The 24,150-nt window shown below is 51.3% G+C and overlaps 3 protein-coding genes across 3 annotated transcripts; 1 reads left to right on the top strand and 2 right to left on the bottom strand.

The window, feature by feature from the left end:
• Positions 1–75: 75 nt before the first annotated feature.
• Positions 76–7,120, bottom strand: CNTD1 (cyclin N-terminal domain containing 1). The gene is made up of 7 exons (XM_008149331.3): positions 6,927–7,120; positions 3,939–4,014; positions 3,508–3,676; positions 2,396–2,558; positions 1,626–1,770; positions 910–1,006; positions 76–341 (listed from the first exon to the last, which is right to left on the bottom strand). Exons 1-7 carry the CDS (start codon positions 7,093–7,095, stop codon positions 171–173), a joined length of 990 nt encoding a protein of 329 aa, XP_008147553.1. The 5' UTR covers positions 7,096–7,120; the 3' UTR covers positions 76–170.
• A 308-nt stretch (positions 7,121–7,428) lies between these two features.
• Positions 7,429–8,664, top strand: LOC103293075 (cytochrome c oxidase assembly factor 3 homolog, mitochondrial). Its single transcript, XM_008149333.3, has 2 exons — positions 7,429–7,687; positions 8,351–8,664. The coding sequence occupies exons 1-2, from the start codon at positions 7,474–7,476 to the stop codon at positions 8,455–8,457; spliced, it is 321 nt and encodes a 106-aa protein (XP_008147555.1). The 5' UTR covers positions 7,429–7,473; the 3' UTR covers positions 8,458–8,664.
• A 752-nt stretch (positions 8,665–9,416) lies between these two features.
• Positions 9,417–23,412, bottom strand: WNK4 (WNK lysine deficient protein kinase 4). The gene is made up of 19 exons (XM_008149334.3): positions 22,798–23,412; positions 21,249–21,421; positions 20,038–20,258; positions 19,582–19,739; positions 19,007–19,095; positions 18,689–18,905; positions 16,657–16,921; positions 16,318–16,439; positions 16,032–16,090; positions 15,813–15,930; positions 15,432–15,548; positions 12,360–12,497; positions 11,794–11,848; positions 11,081–11,691; positions 10,942–11,002; positions 10,423–10,831; positions 10,135–10,334; positions 9,873–9,970; positions 9,417–9,765 (listed from the first exon to the last, which is right to left on the bottom strand). Exons 1-19 carry the CDS (start codon positions 23,410–23,412, stop codon positions 9,763–9,765), a joined length of 3,729 nt encoding a protein of 1,242 aa, XP_008147556.2. The 3' UTR covers positions 9,417–9,762.
• Between the last annotated feature and the right edge of the window lie 738 nt (positions 23,413–24,150).

Genomic DNA, 24,150 nt, shown 5'->3' with positions numbered 1-24,150 from the left:
GCTTGTCCACCTTAACTCTTTCTCTGATGCAGGAAAATAAGCATCAAGTTGGAATACAAAACACAGTTCAAAAGATACTTGAAACTTTTGTACCCTGAGTATAAAGTAAACAAAGGGAGGGGTGAGTGCAGTGACGGAAGGCTGTTTCTATTTGGCAGATTCTGTCTGCTTCATGTGTTGGAGGAAGCAGCAGCCCTCAGAGCTCTGGCTGCCAGGTGGGGAGGAATAGGCTGCTGTCGCCCCGGAGTGTTGGCTCCCACGCTGTGCATCAGGATTGCATAAGAGAATGCAGCAATGCTCTCCAAGGCAATACCCGTGATGCTCTGCAAGTGCCCCACAACCTTCAGAAATAGAGACAGATTTTTTATTACTAAATCATCTCAACATGTTTTAGTACACAAATTGCTTGGGCTGGTCTCTCAAGCCAAATATAAATTTTTTTTGTTTGTTTCTCTGTATTTACAGAGAAGATTAAATCCAGACCCCAGTGTTTGCCAATAGCCAAATTACATTAGGACACATTTGCCCTGATGGTGTTAGTGTGGAAAGTTTCTACTAGACATTTCACTGGGCTGGAGATAAGTTTTGTGAAAGGTGAGAGGGATATTTGGGCCTTGACATTTTCTCTGTTTGGGAGGATATATTTATTAGACTTTAACATGATAACAGATTATCCTCATAAAGAGAACAAGCTGAACTTGGACCTCCATTTCTAATTTCATAAGAGGAAAACTAGAGGACACTTTTCAGTCCTAACCTAGTTTTTCCTCTCCCAAATCCTGCTCATTCATCTTAACCCTGGGTCTTGGCACTTACCTTTTATAGTCTTCTGTTTTCCTTTAACTAAATGGGAGCATGCTTTCTATTAAATGAATTCTGACCATGCTGGTCCTGCTCAGTGATGCATACCTGGCTCCAACACACATGGTTTTGGATGAATGCACTTGCTGCAATGATTCCTACTGCCAATAGCATGAAGTCTTCCTTCACTGAAACAAACTTTTCCCTGAGTGATTAAAACCATTATTAATTTTGGAGCTGAAATTTGATCTTCCAAATCTTAGGGTCATGGAACTTCAATTGTTGATGTTGATCATCGTGGATTTTTTAGACATGGAAGGAAATGGTCAACAAATAGTTAATTGACCTTCTCCCAGCCTCCCCCAAATCAACTGGGATTTAAACATGAGCCTCCTGTCTGGTTTATAGGCCTTTTGTTGTTCCATCTGTCTCCCTAACAAATGTAATTGTGAGGCTTTTTACTATTCTGACTTTACAGTAATCAAACACTTTTGTCCAAGTTGCAACCTTGTGACTGGCTTTTATTCCCCAAGTGACTATAAAAGCAGTCAGGTAATCTCAAATTATAAACAGCTATAAAGAAAGAACTAGGAAATAATTACTTGAAGTCATTTAAATTTAAAAGTGAAAACATTTAGGGTTTTGCTGATTGGGCTCAGTCATCTGCATCCAGACAACATACCGGACGTTAATTTGAACCAGATAACCTGTGCAGGTTATCTGTGGATTGGATGCCTCGCTAGGTAAATTCCATTCCCCAAGTTCTCATGCTACATTCTGGACTCTGTTTCTGGAAGGAGCCTATGCTAAAGGGGTTGCCTTACCCTTGTAGCTGACTGGGCGTGGAGTTCTCAATTGAAGCCCTCAGCAGGCTCTCATATATGGGTTCATGCAGAAGATAGACTAGGTCGAGCAGGGTTAGGCAGGTTGCATGCAGCTGCGTGGCTGGGACCAAACAGCCATTATATCCTAGATGGAGTATGGGCATGGTAAAGGGCATTATTCGGGTCTTTTCTGATCATAATCACGGTTGTTATGCAACGTAAAACTGTTGAGCTGCTAATGTGCTTCCTGGTTGTTTTGCTTTACTGTAAGAAACCTCTTCACATGCGTGGGGAGGGGTTTGGGATGGGAATGGGGGGATGAGGACAAATATGTGATACCTTAATCAATAAATAAATTTTAAAAAAATAAAAAATAAAAGCAACTGCAGAATCATAAAAAAAAAAAAAGAAAAGAAACCTCTTCAGCTGGAGGTCAATTTTAAAGGACAAAGGGAAAGGTAGAGAAATCTCCGTATACAGTTCGAGTATATTTGTTTGTTCCCCTCTTATCTCATGCCTCTCTATAAAATCAACTCTTTGGTCCTGCAGTAAGAGAGTACCTCATGAGTCCAAACAGAAGCCAGGTGCTGAGACCTAAGTTTCTTTTCCTGACAAGAACCAAAGAGAGCACTTCCCTCCATCAGCCCAGGCTTCCTGCTGTTCCTCATTGGTGGGTTCTGCCCACTGCTCCCAAACCCTTGGGTACATCATTCTTATTGCCTTCTATGGAAGGCTCCAATGCACAGTCCCTGGCACACTTAATAAATTACCTAGAACCTCCAGGAGCATCTCCACATATGCCAGGGGAGTAGGCAGGTTGATTTGGAAGTTCAGGGACTTCAAAATATCAAGCTCTGACTCCAGCAGTTCTTCTTTAGTGTGTAGATATCCTAGAGCCTGGAGGAAATTCAGGACTGTAATGTTGCTGATTATCTGAGCAAGGAAAAACGGTGAGGGAGAGGAAAGGCTGTCAGAATAAAGGTCATACATCTTGGCATAGTGTACAAAGCCCTTCACAATCCAGCCCATGCCTTCATCTTGCCTTTTCCCTTGGTATTCCCTATTACACTCAATGCTCGTCATATAGAACTTGCAGCTCTCAAACCCACCAAGCTCCCCAAGCCTCTACAATGCTGTTTCCTGTATCTGGACCTCCTTTCCTCCCCCTTCTCTCTTCCTGCTTTTCTTAACTCCTCTCCCTCTTCCCTTAGGATCCACCCATCTTCCACAACCCCTCCCCTTTCCAGAAGTCATTTTCTCTAAATACACTTCCTTGACTCTCCAAGGCTAACGAGGTACATTCATAGCCCTCTGTATTGACACTAATCAGAACACATTATTTGCTTGTGTGTCTTCTCTCATTGGATAAGTTCCTTCAGAGCCCAGACAATATTTTTACTGTTGCAGCCATGGCACCTAGTGCAGCATCTGGCCATAGAAGACAATAAATATTTGTTGAATGAATGATACTTTGTTATATACACATTGGGTAGTAATGTGGAAAAAAATTTTATCCTTTTTAAACATAATAGTTTACCTTTAATGCTGATATGTTGGCAATTCAGACATTTTATGCAAACTGTCCTTGAGTCCAAGGGGAAAAAAGGTGACCTGTATGAACAATGGCCTCTGTCCAGCAATTATACTTTGGGAACAGAACTTCAGGCTATTTAATAACTCCCTCTATGTGACTGTGTGTGTGTGTGACTCTGTGTGTGTGTGTGTGTGTGTGTGTGTGGTATGCTTAGGAAGCATAATCACATTCTGGAATTTCCACATGAGTAGTATCACCTAGCCTAGGAGTAGGTTTCTCACAGTCACCTTTGAATGAGCCGGTTTCTTTCTAACACTCAGGTGCCCATGAGCAATCCCAGCTCCTTACTTTGTAGTGGAAAGAAAGTTTGCTTGCCAGCTGAACACATGACACAAGACGCAGGATAAATTTGTTGAAAAGCTGCTCTTTCAGAGCCCTCCAGTTCTGAGGCATTGTCTTATCCCTTAGTTGGATTGTGGCTTGCCTGCAGATATTCTCTGCCTGCTTAACCATAAACCTAAAAAGAAAGGAAGGGGAGAGTAAATAACCCACACTCAAACTGAAGGGTGTTTCTGCTTCAAATTGTGCTACATCTCATCCTCGCCAATACCAATCGCTGGCTAAGAAATTTGCATTTGCACTAGAGGGTGCAAAACCAGGTCTCATGGCAAGGGGAAACTAGTACTATTTTGGGTGTGTATTTTTTTTTTTTTAAAGATTTGGATATATTAGTCATTCTGAGAGGTACCACTACAAAGGCCTTATGCTCAGGGCTTTACCTTTCTAGGATTTCTACAGCCTGGTAGCTCACAGATTTCTCCAGACACCATTGTTCAGACAGGAGAAAAACAAACTCTGCCAAAACAGAAAAGAAGAGCCTAATTCACAAGGTGCAACCAAAACCACTCTGTGAACTCTTGGCGTTGTGTAAAAGCCATGATGGGGCCAAGGGAAGGGGGTCGGGAGGTGAGAAAGATGAGACTGAAACAACCCAAGCTGAGATTAGTTCCTTTTGCTGCCAATAGGCAGATCAGAGGCATGAAAAGGAGGCTGACTGAGTGCCAAAGACAAGGGCTTACCAAGCCCCCTCAGTGACCCTGGAGCCTTCTTGTGGGTCTCAGCTGATAAAAGGCTTAGCCAGCTACACGCAATCATACCAGCTGGTCTAATTGGCCTCTGCGCCATGCTGGGAACCCCCAGCTTCAAGGGTGATTCTTGGATGGATACAAATCCTAACCCTTATATTCTGTTTGCAGTGGAATGTTGACAGGAACAGAAAGGTCCCTCCCGGAGCTACAATATTCTTTATAATACTGTTTGTTTAGTAACCACCCTCTGGAGAACTCCCATTGCTTTACAAACACGTTTCACCTTACAGCTGGACACCATCTCTCCACCACCAGTTTGTTGGGTAAATCTGTGGTGGCTGAGCCTCTCCCAGGAGCAAGTTTGTTAAGGTGGAGTGGCTTGTTTTGAAGAAACATCCTCCAAATCAGGGAACAGAGCCCAATTTGGGAGGTGGGGGAGTCACTGGGAAGGTGAGAAGGGCAAGATACCTTGGCAAGATTTAAGGCTGCCTGTTTCTCTTTGAAAGAACCGCCCCAGATAGAATTTTATTTAGTTTGCAATATCATTAGAGGGCGGAAACAAGGGTAAATGTTAGTTCTCAATAAAGAAAGCTGCAGAACTGGGAACTTTTGGCACTGATCGGTAAAGAAGTACCTACAATCAAATTACCATATGTCTTCAGAGAAAATTTGACTTTCTTAGGGGAAAAGAAACCTATAAAAGTCAAGGTAGCACAAGATAATTTAACAAACTACTCAACACACGACAGACATAGGTGTATGTACAAAACCTTATCATTACAGAGACTAAAGCTCTGCTACCAGTGTCCAATGAAGAGAATTGTTTAGTTTCAGCAATTAAGCAAAATACTCTAGAATAATTGTGTGTTATTAGCCGGTCCTATTATTTAATGGAGTTGAGGTTTTTCTTGTGTGTGTGTGTGTGTGTGTGTGTGTGTGTGTGTAGTTGTTTGGTTTTGGTCTGAGTTATCTGGGCAATTGTTTCTATTTTCCATTTTAATTTGCCAAGAAAACTGAGCTTGGGTTAGGTGGAATGGATGAGGGTTACACCCCGCCCTTGCTGCTGGCTCCACCTCCTGCCTTACAAACATACTCAGATCGACTATTAACAGAAAAACCCTCCCCTTCTATTCTCTTAAGCAAGGACTTTATCTAATTTCTTGAAAGCCTGGTTTACGCCTGCTGCTTCCACCTCGTCATTCACTTCCTAAGTTCTGCCATTTGGCTTCTACTTTTCCCAGCTTGCTGAAATGGTGGCCTCCGAGGCCAGCAAATATGTCCAAGTTGTCAAGCATCGTGGCCCTTTTGCCACCCTCATTCCTGTTGTTCACATCCGTGAGGCATCTGAAACCGTTGTCATCCTTCTGGAAACTCTCTTGCTCCCAAGGATCTCTTGGTTCTGTCCCTATCTTCCAAACCACTCCTTTCACTTCCTTCATGACTTTGCTCCAGACTCCAATTTCCTGAACACAAAATGTTTCCCAAGGAGCTGTCCTCGACCTTCTCTTTTCTCCTTCTCGTAGCTCATCCTCTGCCCCTGCAGTCTCATTATGGCGACAATGCCCAAACATTTATCTCCGGTTCTGACTTCTCTTACTTTTTAAACCGCCTGCTAGAAACCTTTCTACAAGCACCTGAAACTCAGTAGGTTCAAAACCAAAGTCATTATCCTTCCCAAACAAAAGTCACACTCCCTCCCGTTTTGTTGTGTTGTTTCGTGCATGTGTGTGTTTCCCTTGATGGCGCCCCTACATTCCCAGTCTCCTGGGCTCAACTCTGTGGCACAGTCATCCTTGCCTTCTTCACTTCTTAAGTTCATCCATTGTGGAACCCCGTATTTTACCTCTGAAATGTCTTTAATTCACCCTTCCTTGTCACTCCCTTGGCCCTGTCACCTAAACTACGAGCACCGACTACTCCAATCCATCTTTCCCATCACAGCCAAGATATTTTTTTCTAAGGCCAAGGTTCCCGTCACATCACACCCAATATTAAAACACCTCCCATGCCTTCTTGCTTTCCTACCAAGCCAGGTATAAACTCCTCGCCTTGGCGCTCAAAGTCCCCCATGGAATGTCCCCAAACTACCTTTCTGGTCTTGATTTCAACTACTTTTCCACATGCTCCGGCCAACCTGGACTAGCTGTGCTCGCACTTACCCTGAGCGTCCCTGTTTCCATGGCTTTACTCAGACGACCCCTTTACTATCTTTCCCAATGGAATGTCCCCTTTCCTTCAAGGCCTACCTCCAATGCCATGGTGCCTGAGGACTCCTTTCATCCTTCCTACCCCTACCTCACCCCCTCACTCATTTCAGTCCCCCTAGAAGCTTGTTTTTTACCTAGTGTGTCACTTATTTAACCATACTTGTACCTAAGCATTTGCAGATTTGTCCTAATATTCTCCAAGGATTACATTCATGGTTTGAAAGCAGGGACTATATTTCATCTTTCTATCCCAGGCAGCAGGGATAATAAATGTACATTTGGACACCAAGGGTAGGGTGCTGGTGTGCCTTATTCATCGCTATATCCCCAGAACCTGGCATGCAGCAACTTCTTTGAATTAATAAACTACACTGAACCTCAAAATTGGTGCCTTAAAGACAGATGCCCCTGCCCATCCCCCCCCCATTCCCCCCCCCCCCCGAAAACCCAGCTCCCGGCCCTGCGTCCACACCCACGATTCGGGTCTCCCTGAAGCTGCCCATCCAGCCCGCAGACTCCTGCACTGCTTGCTCATTCTGCTGGGCCAAGTGGAGCAGAGCGTCTTCGATGGTCTCTGTGGCAACAGCTCCAAACTGAAACTCGCTAACAGGGGCCAGTCTTGGCCTCACGCGTCCGTCCATTTTCAGAAGCCTTTGTGGACACCCGGACGGCTCGCTGGATCCATAAACCGATCTCCTTAGCTTCACTCCAGGGCCTTCCGCCACACTGGGTTCTTTTTCCTCTTCTGTGTGCTTGTCCTCGCCGCAAGTCCGAGGAAAACTCAGTTCCCACCACAGCCTCGAGCCCTCCACAGCCTTTTCCCGCCACAACGGCCGTGGACTTCTCAGCCAATCAGAAAGCACGTCCGTTTCACGTCTCCCCCGCCCTTTCCCTAAGGAGCCGCACTCAGTTGGTGAAAGAAAACGCGGACTACAGCTCCCAGCGTCCCCTGCGGAAGCGAAGGGCTGCTATTCCCAGCAAACCCCGCGCCCCCGGACTGCGAAGGGCGGAGCGGCAATATGGCGGCGCCGGGAGCTGGTGACCCCCTTAATGCGAAGAGTGGAGAGGCCCCTCTGGCCCAGCGCATTGACCCGACTCGGGAGAAGCTGACTCCTGCGCAGCTACAGTTCATGCGGCAGGCGCAGCTCGCCCAGTGGCAGAAGACTCTGCCGCAGCGGCGGACCCGGAACATCGTGACCGGCCTGAGCATCGGGGCCCTCGTGTTAGCTATTTGTATCCGCCTGGACTGTAGACTCAGGGAGACCGCATGTGGGGGGAAGAGAAGGGGAGCAGTGACGTGTAGGAGGGCAGTATGGGGGTGGTAGAAAGAGCCTGGTCTGTGAAAGTCTAACCGCGGAGCCAAGCGTTTAATTTACCTTACTCTGTCATTTTAAGGTTCTATTTTATTGTAACTAATTAAGAATAACGGGTCCGCCCTAGCCAGTTTGGCTTAGTGGACAGAACGTCGGCCTGCGGACAAGGGTCCCTGGTTACATGCCTGGGTTTCGGGCTCTATCCCCAGTAGGAGGCATGCAGGTGGCAACCAATCAGTGATTCTCATCATTGATGTTCCCATTTCTCCCTCTCCCTCTCTGAAAAAATAAACAAATAACGGGTCAGCCACCAGCTTGGCTCAGTTGTTTAGTGTTGACCTATAAAGCAGGAGGTCAGGGCACATGCCTAGGTTGTGGGCTAGATCCCCGGTTGGGGGGCGTGCAGGAGGCAGCCAATCAATGATTCTCTCTGGATGCTTCTCCCTTTCCCTTCCTCTTTGAAAAAAAGAAGAATGGGTCAGGGCTTGGAAGAACAAAGGGCTACAGATTTAGGAGGATGAGAGATTAACCAGGAAAAGGCAATGTGCATGTTCCAAGTGGTTTCCCTAACCAACCTCCCCAGATGGTTACACCTTCTACTCAGTGTCCCAGGAGCGGTTCCTAGATGAGCTGGAGGATGAGGCCAAAGCTGCTCGAGCCCGAGCTGCGGCAAGGGCATCAGGCTCCTGATCCAGATGGGCATTGCACATTAACCTGCTGGAGCCCCTTCACATGATGGATGATGCCCATGACCTGTAGAAGCTGAAGCCTGCTCACAGCACTGCTGGCCACCTTATTAACCTTGGACAATGATCAGCCCCAAGAAGCCAGGGCCATCGTCAAAGTAACATTGCCCACCTCACACTCACTGTTTGTGGTAGTTGAACCCTTCCTATAGTTTGTTTTTTGTTTTTGTTTTTTTGCAAGTTATCTAACTTTGGCTTTTCCCAATTTTTCTGACTTTGTGGTTTATCCCCTTCACTTCCCAGGGGCCAGGAGGAAGGAGGACAAGAGGTGGGCTGTTGTGGGAGTGGGCCTGGCAGCTCTGTGCAGTGTTGGAGCTTATAGGAAAGATGGGGTCAGATTGAGAATAAACTGAGTCATCTCTCTTGGAGTCAGGTGCGTGTGTTGGGGCTGACACTTCACGCTGGAAAGCTCCACGGGCAGCAGCTGCAGCACAGTGGCATGGCCCCAGGGAGCCGTAAATGTTTAACTAGAATTACTTTTTCCGTGAGATCTTTCCACCTGATTTAAGGGAGCGCTCATGGTGGGTCCCTGGGCTGTTTGAGACTGAACCACATCTTGGGGGAAGAAAGGTCACTCTGTCCTTTACCCTACAACACCCTCCAACTTTATTGCCTTTCCCACCCCTAGAGAGAAAGGTAGACGAAGGGTGAGGGACAAACAGCTTTCATTTTTTTAAACTTCCATTGGGGCCTGCCTGTGCAGGCCTGAGGTGGGATCTAGATGGTGAGGCGGATCATTGACTTTGCAGTTTCCTCATGCACTGCTGGCAGGAAGCCAGAAGGCTGGGCAGCTTCTACCCCTGCCTCCTATTGTGAGAGGAGAGTCCCTTCTAAGTCCTCCCCTTCCTCACCCCATCGGCCTTTGCCCCCAGTTCTTAAGGCCTGACAGATACACATCTGGAGTCTGAGTTTCCAGCGTTTTTATTGGCTGCTGCTAATTCTGGTGTCCACTTGCCCAGCTGGGAGTGTGCCCTGTGAAAGCATCTGCGTTTGGGTGGGATTGCTTAGTGGCTGGCTCTTGGCTGGGGCGGTAGCAGGCTGCAGAATGTCTTCTTTCTACACACAGCAAATAGTTCTCACATGCTTGGCTTTTCCCTGTAATGAAACAGCACTCTCCACGCCCCTTTGTCCTTCTACTCCCTCAGTGCTGAGGTCTTCCTGGAAGAGTTGTACTGATTCGCAGATTCTGAGAGCACAAGCTCCATGGTGGGTCCTGGTGTGGGGGAGACACATGGCTTCTATTCTGAATTCACTGGAGGGAAAAGAAAAAGCACTGAAGAAACCTCCGGGATGGGAGGAGACTGAAGCTACAGCCAGATACCATTCCCTGGACTCTCCCTCCCTTGGGCCCGCCCTCACCATCCTGCCAACATCCCCGGCGAATGTCACCCCCTTGCTTGCCCGCTGCTCCTGGGAGCCGGTGCTGCTGCCACTCAGGGAGTTCCTTCGTATGATGCCTGGGTGTAGGATGGGGAGGGAGAGCACTAAGTGAGGGAAGGGGGCCACGGGGAGAAGGGGGCTAGTCCCCCCAAACCAAGGGCAGACCCCCAGGGCCTGAAAGAAAGCTGCATCACTAGGGAAGAGGACTGGAAAGGTGGGAATCTGGCAACTGCAGTCTCACCAGGGCCTGGGGGCTCGGAACGCTGCAGGCTGTTGCGTCGGGAGGTGGGGAAGCTACCCTTGGAGAGGCGGCGCTGGCGGCTGGACAGCATAGCAGCAGGGGCCACGATACCCGGTGGGGGCTGCTTCCCAAGCCTGCTGTACAAGTCCTCAATTTCTTTCTTCTGTAGTGTTTGTAGTGCCTCCACCTCTGACAAGTGCCTGAGGATGCACCAGGGGCATGAGGGAGCTAGCCACACACTTGGCTCTCCCAAGTTCACTTCCTGTCCTCCATCCTCCCCAGACTCACTTCTGCCGAAGACTCTGCAGCTCAGCCCAGAATTCCTCATCCTCCCCACTGCTCTCTGATTCCTCACTGCTCAGACACAGGCTGCTATAGGAGTAGTTTATCCACACTGGGCTGGGATGGCTCAGGAGTGGGGAGCTGTCCCCCACTTGGGGTTCCTTCCCACTGTCCCTTTCCTCCTCCACTCCAGCTCCCAAGCCCTCGGCTGCACGGTCACTCTCGGCCAGAGCCTCCCTGGCCTCTGGCTCGTCTCCAGCATTATCCTCTGTGTCTGAGCTTTCTGAGGTTAGCTGAGGGGTTGGAGGCTTCAGGGAATCAGAGAGAGTTGGGGATGTTGGTTGCAGGGAAAGAGGCTCAGCTGGTTCTTTGGATGAAGTCACTTGGAAACGCCCAACAAGCTGGGGCTTTCCCTCTGTGGAGAGACAAGGAAGGAGTCATGGAAGGAGGGAGAGTAATCAGTGGCAGAATATAAAATGGGCTGAGGATAACGGGCAGGGGAAGATAAGTGGTCAGAGGCCTCACCTTCAGAGATGGGTGCCAGTCTGGCTTCACCCAGGAGTGGCCGAGCAGGATTTGGGGAGGCCTACAAAGTGTGGTCCATGAGGAGAGAAATTATCCAGAATCGAGCCCCCTTAATTATCCCCCTTGGTTTTCTACTCACCTCACTCTCCAATTCAGCTGTCAAAGGTGAAGGCCTCTCCTGGCCACAGGGATCAAGGGGAGGGGGAGAGGGTAGGCTCGATAAGGGACCAGGAGGAGCTGGAGGAGACTGGGAAAGGAGCCCTGGTGAGGGGGACAGTAAGGACTGGGCCACAGTCATCACAGCCAGTGAGAAGGCACTAGCCAGAGAGAGGAGAGGGGCTGCTGTGGTGGAGGGGAGAGGAGAAGAGGAGGAGGAGCATGGAGGAAAGGAATGAGGCACAAGAGTGACCTGGGAACAACTGGGAGAGAAGGGAGGTGGAGAACTGGGGAGGAGAGAACTCTGTGGAAACTGAGAGGCTGGGATTGGAAACTGGGATGCACTGGGGGAGAATGGGAGTGGAGAGCTGGGGGGGTGTGGAGAGAGATTTGAAATCTGGGAAGAAATGGGAGAAAATGGGGAGGGGCTGGGATATGGGGGAGGAGAAGTGATGGGGAAGATGGGACTTGGGAAAACAGGGGTTCCAGGAGAAAATGGGTTTCCAGGAGACAAGGGGGTTCCAGAAGAAGATGGGGAAGTGGAGAAGGCTGCCCAGCTGCTATGCTCCAGGGAGGTACCACTCTGGAACTCTGCTAGGGAGGAGGGTGTGTTGAGATTCCAATCCTCCATTCCCTGCACCTTTCCCAGGAGCAACCCAAGGTTTGGGGAGAGTAGGGACAGAACTCAGTACATACCACTGGATGGGTTGGGGAGGGGACCTGGGAGAACAGGCAGTGGTGCAGGCTCCTCCTGAGGGAGAGAAGGGGGCCCACGGTCACAGTGGGGAAGAGCCTAGTCTTGGTTTCAGATGAGGGTTCCTAAGCCAGGACTCATGGACCTCTAGGAGTCCATAGATGGATTTCAGGAATTCAGAAATGTATTTGCTTAAATATTTAGAGGTAAAGGGCATGATGTCTACAACTTGAGTGATTCAGAAAAAAATATATACACACAGAGGGGAAAAGAAAAAGCTAATATAACAAAAACAATTAGCAAATCTAGGCTAAGAGTATCTAGTTCTTTGTACAATTCTTGCAACTTCTTTCTGTAAGTCTGAAATTATTTCAAAATAATAAGTTAAAAGAAAAGTGTGTATTGAACATATTTTTCTAGAACAAGGCTTTCATCAGAGGCTAAGAGCCACTGTTTTAGGTTTTCAGAGATGAAGAAGAGTTAGATCCAAGGCCACTAGTGAGGCAGAGAATAATGAAGCCTTGAGCAGGGAATCAGTTTCCCCCTGGAGGTGCCCAAGGAGTCTGACCTGAGGGCCCAGGGGCTCTTCAGCAGCCTCCACGGGGCCAGTATCTCTCTTCAACAGGGTCTCCACTCGATGGATAATCTCCCGAATCCTGCTCAAGAATCCAGCTCGCTCCGAAGGCAGAATGAACTCATTATATACCTGGCAAAGATCAGCAGGAAGGGGAGGGAGGGTTCAGTTATCCCACTCATCTCTCTCCCCCCCCCCCCCCCGCTCCGATCTGTAAAAGCCAGCCTTTCACCCTACCGCTTCTGCCAACCACCAACCTAAAACAAGTATTTAATAAATATCTACTGTGTGTCAAGCACTGTGTTCTGTTAGCTACTTTTCTCTATAGCTTAGAGGAAAGTAGCTAACATTCACAGGATGCATGTACATACCAGAGACTTTATATATCTTACCACATTTAACACCAACAACAGCTTTCTGGGATCTTTATTAACACCCCCATTAGAGTTAAGATAACCAATGCTCAAAGAGATTAAGTTCAGTCTGCCCAAATTTACTGGATTTGCACCAGATCTGTCCAAACCCAAAATCTGAGTTCTTTCCACTATTGCCTCGCATTTTATGTGTTTTTTAACCACAATTTTTAAAAATGCTATTCCAATGAGAGAGAGCAGGTCATTCTACCCCGAGTCGAGCTGGGGGAGTTGGGATGGTGTCACAGAGCTGAACCTCGAAGGATGAATTTTAAAAATCCCTTTTTTGAAGACCTACCATGTGTAGATACTTCTCGTACATTATATCATTTCCCTTCTCATATGTATTATATCATATTTCATAGAACATTTTTGCAAAATAGGTGCTATCACCTACATTTTATTGATGAGCAACTGAGGTTCAGAAAGGTTATGAAACTTGCCCCAGATTTTAGTAAATTACAGTGAAACTTGAACTCAGGTCTTATGTGGAATCCCACCCTTTTCTCTGTTCCACGGTGCTCATCATGAAGAGAGGGGCAGTGTAGGCAGAGAGAACAGCATGAGTAATAGCTCTGAGGCAAGAAGAGGCATGGCACATTCACAAAATAGTGGAGACGTAAGCACAGCTGAAACTGCTGTGAATTTTAAAGACATGTTCCAGAATATCAGATTTAATCTCAAGAGAATTCTGCTGCAGAGAAGTAGAGGGTGGCCTGGTAAGGAGAGAAGAGAGAGCAATGGATGCTGGGTTCAGGGGATGGGGTCTCGGTGGCAGTGTGGATCTGCGTGGGCTTGAAAGCTCAGTAGAGAAGTTTCTCAGGCAAGAGATGAGAGACCCCCTGAGCAGATGGAGGCAAAAGCAGAAAAGCATCCAGCCTCTTCAGAGGACTATTTAGAAACCAGGGTGACTGGAGGAAAGAGCCTGGAAGGGTCAAGTAGCTTGATGGGAGGTGATAAGCTTGCATGCCAAGTGATATTTTGTCTTTGTCCTGGACACAGAGTGAATGACATGATAGAGGATAAGCTTTTTAGGAGGGAGTGCCGGAACCCTGACATTTCTCCCATTCCCTTTCCTCTTTCACCCCAGAGGCTGACAGCCACCACCCCTACTCCACCGAAACTGATTTCCCACAAAGACCTTCTCCTGACAAATGCCAGTGTGATCTTGCCTTAGACTTCACCCTATGCCACCTCCATGAAACTCCTCGCTCAGTTTTTACTAACATCTTTCTGGGCTCCTCCTACTTCTCAGGTTCCACCTCTGTGTCTTTTGATGACCTATCCTCTCTCCCATTCTAGAACTGGGGGTATCCATGGAGACACACTCTCAGATCTTCTATGCCTCTGGTTTTGCAGGCCCATCTCCCTTCACTCTCAGTTCTACACTGATGACTCCTAAATCCACCTCTCTCTCTAGCCCTGCCTGACCCATATCCTGCTTCTATGGAGAATCTTATGTTGCCTGTCCGTTCTTCAATTCATCATGACCCCTAAAAAAAGCCCACTTTCATTTCCAACTTTCCCTCTCCTTTGATGGTCTACTTCCAATAGTTCCTCCAAGCTACAAGTCACCCTTGATATCCCCTCTCCCATATCAACTCAGCAAATATTTATTGAGCATCTACTATGTGTATTGTACTATGTCAATAAATTACTATATTACAGAGTAATTTATTTTCCTGAAACCCCTCCTCCCTCCCAGATGATCTATTCTTTCCAGTCCACACCTGGCTCCTTGTACCCACCTGCCAACTGGATCCCCTACCCCCAACCTGCTCCCATATCCCATGGCAGATTGGTCTTCTTAAAACCTATTCTCACCATGTTACGCTCTATCTAACTCTCAGAACCACCTATAATCCAGGCCCACTCTACATGCCCAACCTCACTTCCAGAAGGGCTACTGGAACCCTTAATTCTAGCGTCTCCTCATGAAGCCCTCCCAATGCCATATTCTAAGACACTATCTATTTCTATGCCTTTGCTCATGCTGTACCCCAACTAGACATGCCTTTTCCACCCTTCACTGCTATTCTTTTTTTTTTTTTAAATATATTTTTATTGATTTCAGAAAGGAAGGCAGGGAGAGAGAGAGAGAGAGAGAGAGAGAGAGAGAGAGAGAGAGAAACATCAATGATGAGAGAGAATCATTGATTGTCTGCCTCTTGCACACCCCCTAATGGGGATTGAGCCCACAACCCGGGCATGGGCCCTTGACCGGAATCGAACCCAGGACCCTTTAGTCCGCAGGCCGACACTCTATCCACTGAGCCAAACCAGCTAGGGCTTCACTGCTATTCTTATGCATCTGTCAGAGATTGCATAAGTCCTATTTCTTCCCTTTCCTGCCCACAGTCCATCCTTTACTTACAGTCACAGTATCACATGTCTGGCATGTACTTCACTGTAGCTCTTGTATATACTCTATGTTAGTCTCAAATTGCTCCAGCTGAGAATCCAAACCTCACTAGATAAACAAATCTCTCCCAAAACAAGATGTCTTCAGTGACACTATGCTGAGTGCCATCAAGTGCTTTAAAAACACTTTTGCTGTTAGATGGAGGGAGGGGGAGTTCAGCACCAGGGAACATCAGGAGGGAGACTGTTGTCCCAAACCCAAAGACTCAATCCTCATCTTGCTCCCCCTCACCATGGCAGCTGCAATCTCTTCTGGGCTGTCCCCATCCAGATCAAATCGGAAGGTCACCATCTTGCTGTTGTGTGTCTGTAGCTGGCACTCAACCACTCTGTCATTCTGGTCTGAGACCTTCAGATTTAAATTCAGCAGAAGGGAGGAGGTCAAGCCCTCTGTCCTTATCAGGGATCCCCACCCTACTCCAACCAAGTGTTGTGGCTGGATTGGAACTGAAGAGAAGCAGACCCTGCTCCCCAAATCTGGTATTAGAAACTGGCTGCCACTTGGGTACCAGTCACACACTGCTACTCCCCTTTTCTGGCTAACCTCCCCCATCTTCCTGAAAGTTCCCTCCTGGCCCTGAAGGTTGTTCCCCATCTCCTATGCCTTCCTTACACTAGTGACCCGAAGACGGGATCGGGGTCTTCGCCGGAGATTTCTCCCTAGCGGTCTCCTCATCCGTCCCATCCCTTCACCCATGTCGCTAAGGCCTGATGCTGCATCTGAGGCATAGCTACAAAAAGGAAAGAAGACAGAAGGTGTGTCAGAGTGGACACTGGGACCCCAGAGCTCCATATGTCTCACCCTAGCACCCCAACTCATACCAAAACATACCTGTCTCCAGGGGAAAAGTCACTGCCAGGGCCAGAACGGGGAATAGATAGGGCAAAAGTCTGAAATAGGATATGGGTTGTTGAGATCAGAGAAAGATCATTATTGGGATCCAGGGAGATGGTTTCAAGGATGCTGAGGTACTAGGGAGATGGAATTAAGGAAGATGAGGACAAGAGTGGTGTATTTCCAGGGCCAGGGGGCAAAGTTATAGGGTTGGATTTCACACAGAGGGAAATAGGTCATAGGCTTGGAATGGCTGGGAGCCCCCCAAGTGACCCCCTCTCACCGAGGGCAGGCAGAGATGGGACTCAGCGGGGCTGGATGGCACCCCACTAGGGGGCTGAAGGGCAGGGTCTGAGGCATCCAGGAAGCCGGAGGAGCTGAGGTAGCCATCAGTCTCGCAATCCGCTGGTGGGGGAGGGGATCAAAAAAGGGGAAATAAAGGAGAGTGGTGGCAGAGGAGGGGGCTTGCCTGATAAGGAGGGGCCTGGAGTTGTCCAGAAGGAGCTTCCAGGTCTAGGTGTGGAAGGCAGGGTAAGTGACAGTGCTGCTGGGTTGAACTTCTGGGTGGGAGGCAGAGGCCAAGGGTTCTGGGACCTAGGTCCTAAGATCAGAGGTGACTTACAGGTGGTAGAGGAGTAGCTGGCATGGCGGAAGAGGAACGGCTGGTGTTGGTCTGCCTCTGGCTCCTCAGGCTCAGGGGGGAAGGAACTGGGGAGACCAGGAGTCATGGGGACTGTTGCTGGCGGGGGTTCTGGCTCAGGGGGGAGGGCCTCCAGCTCCCTAGCTTTGCGCAGCTTCTCACGCTTTCGTTGGATAGCAGCCACCCGTTCACGTACTGCACGGGCCACTGGCTGGTAATCAGCTTCGCAGACTAAGCCCAGGGCCACCTGGAATAGGAAGGGTGAGGAACACAGTTTGGGACCCCCCCTCAAAGATCCATCAGAACACTTTCTTGTGGCCTCCAGGATATGGGAGTAAGGGAACCAACATTTATTGATTACCGACTATATCTATTAACCGGCAGCTCCTTGTATTATCAAGGTTAAATCCTCCCAATAACCTCCTGAGGTAGGTCTTATCAACCCCATTTTTAGAAACAAGTGACCAGTTCATGGTTATACAGTAAGTCAGTTCCTTTCCTTTTTTGGGGGGTGTACATTTGGCACTATTTGGAGACTTGCGAGGCCGGCTGGCTCAGTGGCTGAGCATCAACCTAAAATCGTTCACGGTTCGATTCCCATTCAGGGCACATGTCCAGTCAGGGGCATGCAGGAGGCAGCTGATCAATGATTCTCTCTCATTATTGATGTTTCTATCTCTCCCACTCCCTTCCTCTCTGAAATCAATAAAAATATATTTAAAAATATTTGGAGACTTTATAGTTGCCGTAACTGGTGGGTAGGGGGGTAGGTGCTACTGGCATCTAGTAAGTAGAAGCCAGGGATTCTTCTCAACATCCTACAATGCACGAGACAGTCCCCCAAACAAAGATGTCAGTAGTGTCAAGGTCAAGAACTCCTCTAAGTAATGGGTCAGGATTTGATCTCAGGACAGGGCTGTGAAGACCTGTTCTTAGGCCACATTTCAAACACTTTCTCGGATTCTTGACCCAGACAGACCCACATGGATGAGCCCCATCCTTTCAACTTCTATTTTTCTATTGAGAATCTTATATTCTCTTCCTGTCCCCCTAAGGCCTTCCTAAACCAGCCCCCCATTCTTCTTCCCCCACATCTTCTACCTCCCATGTACACCTCTCTCCTGGTCTCCCAGTTTCTGTGCATCATCTCTTTATTCATTTCAACAAGCTTTGCCGGGCACATAAAGGAGGTTGGGCAGGGTCTGACTTAAAGGCTGAACAACCCGAGTTTAGATCCAGCTTTGCCACTCTGGCACCTCGGACAAGTTATTCAACCTCTCTGAGCTTTCATTTCCTCATCAACAAATCAGGATAAAATCATTCCATGTCAGGGTTGTAACAATGATCGAGGGCATGTGAAAGTGCTCCAAGCTGTGTACACACGTGGGCTATTAATGAGCGCCTGCCACGTGTCAAGCACTGTCAGGGACAGAAAAATCAATACAACCCAGTCCCTGCCCTCAAGGAGCGTACAGTCTAGTAGAGGAAAAAGCTAGAAATGCATCCTGGTGGAAAACAAGTCCCATGGTGGTGGGTCCTGGAACTGAGGACCTGCGGAAGTGAAAAGCAGCACTTAATTTTGACTCTAGAGGGAGAGGCTTCCTGAAATGGACAGTTCTGAGCCTGGAGGAAGAAAGAGAAATAAATAAACCTAAAAACAAAAGATGAGGGGAAATATGGGGGGGTGGGGGGGGAGAGATACGAAAAAATAAATAAGACGATAAATTAGACAGAAAGGCATTCCAGAAACTCTGAATCAGCAGGAAAGTTGACGTAAAGTAGGGAGGTTGGAGGACTCGGGTCTGATCTGGAAAATAAAATCTTCACCTATTGAACACAGGACGTGTGTGTGTGTGTGTGTGTGTGTGTGTGTGTGTGTGTGTGTGTGTGTGTGAAGAAGAACGGAGCAGGAAGACACTGGCAGGAGATGCCTAGAAGAGTAGGTTGGGCCCCTTTCCCACCACCCCGGGCTTCCCTCGCATCCGCACTGCAGGGCAGTCTGTCCTCCACTCACCATCTCCTGCGCCACCTCCTCAGCAGCATCCCGACCCAGCTGGAACAGGAACTCGATGGCCTGGTTGTCCCGCGGGCGCCCTCCGCGCCGCGCATCCTCCATGCGCAGCCAGAGCTTGAGGTCGGGCTTCTCACCGTCGTCCTCCTCTGCCAGCTCCACGTGCACACCACGCTCCTCGCGAAAGAAGGCGTGAGCCAGAAGGTCCTGGATGGTGAACCTGAGAGGCGCAGCAGCAATGAAGCGAGCCCTCCAACCCCCTCCCCCACCCCCACCCCACCTCCCCTCTCCGCAGCCTCCTGCCCCCGCACCCCACCCCACCTCTCATTCTTATCTGTGCGGATGCAGCCTTCGATGATCTCCTTCACCTCGGGCATCTTCACCTTGTAGAAGCTGTTGGGCTTTGTGCCCTGAAGAAGGGGTTACCTTAGCCTCAGGCTCTCTGCGCCCCAGTTCTCGGTTTGACACGTGCCCCCCTCCACACACTCCACCCACACACGCCCCGTGCAGTCGCAAAAGCACAGCGACTGCTGCAGGGAGATTTGGTTTCGAATCCCAGTCCCCCCTGTATCGACAATGTGACCTTAAACAAGTCGGCCTCCGCCAGTTTCCTCATTTGTAAAAGAGCGGGCGGAATATCTGCCCTGCAGCTGGAAGGAGCCGATGAGAGATTGGAAATGGAATCGTTTGTAAACTCTGGGGAGTGCTACGCACACATCGTTATTCTAAACAGCTTATTCTGAAGGGGGGGCGTGTGTGCATCCACTATCCTTCAGTGTGAACCAGGGCATCTTTGTGTCCAGCCTGTTTTCATGAAGGGAAAGGGCACTGACCAGGGGCTGGTAGAGACAGGAAAATGGGAGGGGCCCTGGAATTCCCCACACCCCTTCTCTCACCGAGGTGACCTTGCGGTAGATTTGCGCGGCATTCTGGCACTCCGAGTAGGGGTACTCAGAGGTAGCCATCTCCAGCATGCACATGCCAAACGCGTACACGTCCACGGCCTCATCGTACTTTTCCTCGTACATCTCCGGGGCCATGAACTCCGGGGTCCCTGTAGGGTTCACAGCAGGCATCGGGCTGCAGGGCCTCCTTTCTGGCTTTGTCGCTCCAAGTACACAGGCTAGGCAGCTCTCCAGTTCTGGAGCACAAGTTGCAACCCTTCTCTTCCCCACCCCCCCACCCCCCTCACCCCCAGGCAGCTGAAGAGGGGATGCCACAGGTTTCCCCATTTTCCCCATGGTTTTCTTACTCTGAGGAGCTTGAAGGACCCAGCTGGGGGAAAGGGAGACCCCAGGCTCTCCTCTGGCGTGGGGGAGGTAGGAATGACAAGGACTCCCGGAGGGACTCACCAATGACACTCTTGGCAAAAGAGGCACGCTTGAGTGTGGCCAGGCCCAGGTCCCCGATCTTGACGGAGCCCGTAGGGCCAGTGATAAAGACGTTGTCACACTTGAGATCTCGGTGCAGGATAGGGGGTACCCGGGAGTGTAGGAAATGAAGGCCCCGCAGGATTTGGCGGCTCCAGCGCTGAAGGACTCGGGGCTTCATCTCACGGAACCGCCTCAGGTATCTGCGGAGGCGGAGGGCGTGCAGCCAGGGTTGTGGTGGGGGAGGGAGCCCTCCCTGGGAAGCTCCCCAGCCCTACCCGCACCACTGTCTGCATCTTCTGCCAGCATTCTCCTAGCCTAGGTCTGTCTGCACAGGGATCCAGGGAGAAACTGAGCCAGGAGGTGTGGGAAGTAGACATGAGGTTATAGGGCTGAGGCCAAGGTGCTGTGGAAGCACCGGAAGGGATGACTAACTGCTGCTGCACGGGGGCGGGCTCCACAGAAGGAAATAACTGTGTTGCATCTGAAGGATGAGTAGGAGTTCAAGGGTGAAAAGGGGGAGGGATGGAGACTTTCCAGGCAGAGGGGACACTGTGCTCAAAGGCACGGAGACAGCAAGCCACAGAGCAGGGCGGGAGGAGGTGCTGGGGATTTGGTTTGTCTGGAGTTTAGGTTGAAGATGGGGCTGGATCCTAAGGACTGTGAGCAGGTTATGAATTGTGGGTTTTATATCCTGAGAGCTGTGGGAGGCCTTGAAGGGTTTTTAAGAATGGGAGTGATAAGGTCAGATTTGCAATGGAGAGATAACCCCAGACTGCAGGAAGATAGGATAGCTTGGTGAAGAGAGGGGCAGAGTGGAGAGAAGAGGGGCAGAGAGGGGGAAGGCCCTTTGAGGGGACTGCAGGTCTCCAGACCAGTGAGGTAAGTGGCAGTGAGGTGGGAGTGTAGATGGGAGATAGGAGGGAAACCTTGAAGACAGACTGATGGGGGGAGGGGATGCACTGGGTGGTCTGAGAGGAGGCATCTGTGGAGGCACCCACGTTTTGGCTATAGTGCTGAGTGGACCTTGCCATTCCCCACGGCAGAAACAAAGGAGGGGTGGGTGAGAGATAGTGAGCCTGGTGCTGGACCTGGATGTAGAGTTTGAGGAGCCTGGGAGAAGTTCCAGAAGCAGTGGGACCACCCACCACCAGCCCTCCCACCAAGCACTACCACCAGGCCACAGAGCTCACGTCTTTAGCGTGCCGGACGTCATGAGTTCCGTGACCAGCACGATGCAAACCTGGCCCCTCAGCACTGACTTCCATGAGTCATAGAAGCGGACGATGTTGGGGTGCTGTAGCCCCTTGAGCATCTCCACCTCCTCGGAGAATCGCTGCCGCTCGGCTCGAGACAGTTTCCGAGTCTGTGGGGTAGGGGGTGGGGGTCAAGGTCAAATCTGGCCCGGGACCCCTACGGAGAAGGGGTGGGGTGGGACACGGGGGCGGGGCTGGGGAGGAAGGGGAAGGGTTGAAGCTGTGGAATGGGGCTGGGTCGGTGGGATCCGTGGGAAGTGGAATTGCTGGCCTAACCGCTTGCAGACCCCAAATTCCAGGTCCACCCCCTCAAGCTGCTCCGAGGACACGCCCATCCTGGGCCTGGGGCCGCCCCCTGGACCCCCTGCTGGACACAAGCGACTTTATGCAGCCCCGTCCAGGAACCCTGAGCTCAATAGCGCCTTTGTGGCTGCCCGGGCGGGCCAAGGGGCGGGAGGGGGTGCCCAGGGGCTGGCAGCAGGCGGGCAGCAGGCAGGCAGACGGGCGGGCAGGGAATTGGGGCCAGCAAGAGGGTTAGCTTCAGAAACTGCGAACTGCTAGAACCAGACAGGAGGTTGGAGGGCTGCAGAAGGAGTACAGTTAAAAAAAAGTAAGGATCAAGGACCAGGTTCCAGGAGACGGCTCCCTACCCCATGGCAGTCCCGCCCCCGTCTCATCTCCCTCCTTCACCCCCACCCCACCCCAGTTTGGCCGCCTCTACTAGCCTGGCCTAGAGCCTGGGGCGCGGCACTGGCAGGAGCAAGGGGCATACCCAGTGCCAGAGCTCCCGGAGGACCCTTCCCCCAGGCTCTGTTCCCCAGTCTGAATCCAAAGCTGCTGGCCCAAACTTAAAGCCCACGGGCTCAGCGCCTTTGGGTCTGGCAAGGAGAGCCCAGGCAGGCTATGGGATGAGGAACCAGACTGCATTTGGGCCAGAGCTGGAGCTCCTTGTCTCTCCCTACCCCAACTCGGAGGTCCAGAAGGGGCCTGGGAGGGCCCCATCCTGCCACAACAGCTGAAACCTTCTGGAAGTGGAGAGGACCCTGCCCCACCTTCTGGCATCCATCATCCCAACTGCCTATAAAGATGCAGGGAGAGGGAACAGGAGGACCAGGGTCACGCTGAGGGTCCCAGGACTGAGGGGAAGGGAGGGACCACTTGAGGAAAGTAGTGAGGCCAGCCGCCTTCTCAGACCTCAACTGGCTCTCGCCCCAACTTGCCATCCTACTTCCCACCTCTCAGGGCTGAGGATGGGGACTTTAAAGTGAAAATGTCCAAACCCGCAGGGGAGCCACTTACACCACCTGCCTCAGTTTCTCTCTCTGCAGCCCAGAATCAGCCAGATCCATGGATCATCAGAGCAAGTGAGAGTAGGGGTGTCTGGTCACTTGACTGGAAAAATACCTCCCTCCCTTGTTGCTGTCCCCTGGGTCTCCCAACCCCAAACCTCCAAAGGGTCCCATCCCGAGGTGCCACCTGGCCGCACCTGCAGCTCACACCAGGCCACCTCCACCGTGGTGTCGGTGTCTAGCCCTCGATACACCGTCTTGAACGAGCCACGTCCAATCTCAATGTCAAACTTGAGGTATCGGCCGTCCGGGGACGTTGCCACAGCCTGGGTCTCTGTGTCCTCCTTTTCCTCTTGCTCCCGCCGCCGCTCCTGGGCCCCAGCTTCGGGGACCCTTGGCGGTTCCCGGGACCCCGGGCTCCCAGTGGAGCACGTGAGCTCCGGACGCACAGAGTCTGCAGCCTTCACCGGGGCTCCCCCAGTCCACGTGCCCTCGGGGGGCTCTTCGGAGCGAGGCGGTGGGTTCCTTGCGGGGTCGGGACCAGCAGAGTCCGGAGAACTGGGAGGCTCCGGAACGGGCGAGGTTGCCTGGGACCAAGAGCTCAGCAGCCCCAAGTCGACTGAGCTTCGGCGGCTGAGACGGGAAGAACGCGGCCGGGGCTCAGCTTTCCCGGAGAAGCGACGCGCCCGGCGAGGAAGGGGCCCGAGGCGGGGCGGCCCCGTGGCAGCGAGAGGGGGCGGGGGCCGCAGGGCCAGGTCGGCCTCCGCCTGGGACATGGGGACCGCGGTCTCTGGGGCCGGGGGTGCCAGCATGAAGAAGGGCTGGGCGCCGCAGGGCGGTCAGCCGGGCGGCTGGAGAGCAGGCGGCCGTTCAGGCGGACTGGCTGGGTGCGCAGCGCTCGCGCTGAGCTACTGGGGCCCTAGCCCCCGGCTCGCCCGCACCGGAGCCCCACCCCCGGCCCCGCCCCTACCCCCCAGGGCCGCCCCCTCCGAGCCGCCAGCGGTGTGGATTCTGGTGCACAGCCCTTCACCCCAGCCTTCGCCCCGCCCCCCGGCCGATATCCCTCTCTCCCCTCCACCCGACCCCTCCCCGCCCCGCGCACCCGCCTTCAGGCTCATTCCTGAGAGCTGGGTGCGAGGCCGTGGGGTGTCCTCCCGCACTCAGAGTGCGCAAACCTGTTTGGGGCGGGGAGGGGGGGCATGACGCTGGATAGGGAGAGGAAACGTGACCTCAACTCCCAGGCCCTAGAAAGGGGGGGTGGCTACCACAGGCCTGCACGCCCCAGATAAGGTAGCGCCACCCCTCCTAGTCGTCCAGAGTAGCACTAGGCTGACAATACAGAGGTCAATGGAAAGGTCTGGTTTTCTCCGACGCCACCATCCCTCCGGGCTGCACAGGGATGGGTGTGTGCACCCCAGGACAAGCCCCACCTCCACACCAAGGACCGGGTCACCCATCCCTTCCACCTCCCTACCTTGACCGCAGCTTGGCCCCGATTAGAGTGGCTGTTTTTGCTATGCGGGCTCTCCTTCCTCCCCCTTCTGTTTGCC

This window comes from Eptesicus fuscus, chromosome 20 (assembly GCF_027574615.1).
Source record: "Eptesicus fuscus isolate TK198812 chromosome 20, DD_ASM_mEF_20220401, whole genome shotgun sequence".
Lineage (NCBI taxonomy): Eukaryota > Metazoa > Chordata > Mammalia > Chiroptera > Vespertilionidae > Eptesicus > Eptesicus fuscus.
The sequence above is the reverse complement of the archived record's forward strand: the minus strand, read 5'-3'. Positions and strand labels throughout refer to the sequence as shown.

Coding starts and splice junctions, on each gene's coding strand:
- CNTD1 (XM_008149331.3), bottom strand. CDS start 7,095: ATGGACGGACGCGTGAGGCCAAGACTGGCCCCTGTTAGCGAGTTTCAG. Junction 3,677..3,938: donor GCTGTAGAAATCCTAGAAAG/GTAAAGCCCTGA, acceptor CTTTCTTTTTAG/GTTTATGGTTAAGCAGGCAG. Junction 1,007..1,625: donor ACGCCCAGTCAGCTACAAGG/GTAAGGCAACCC, acceptor TTAATCACTCAG/GGAAAAGTTTGTTTCAGTGA.
- WNK4 (XM_008149334.3), bottom strand. CDS start 23,412: ATGCTGGCACCCCCGGCCCCAGAGACCGCGGTCCCCATGTCCCAGGCG. Junction 21,422..22,797: donor TGGCCTGGTGTGAGCTGCAG/GTGCGGCCAGGT, acceptor CCTACCCCACAG/ACTCGGAAACTGTCTCGAGC. Junction 15,549..15,812: donor CCCGTCTTCGGGTCACTAGT/GTAAGGAAGGCA, acceptor TTAAATCTGAAG/GTCTCAGACCAGAATGACAG.
- LOC103293075 (XM_008149333.3), top strand. CDS start 7,474: ATGGCGGCGCCGGGAGCTGGTGACCCCCTTAATGCGAAGAGTGGAGAG. Junction 7,688..8,350: donor GGCCCTCGTGTTAGCTATTT/GTATCCGCCTGG, acceptor CAACCTCCCCAG/ATGGTTACACCTTCTACTCA.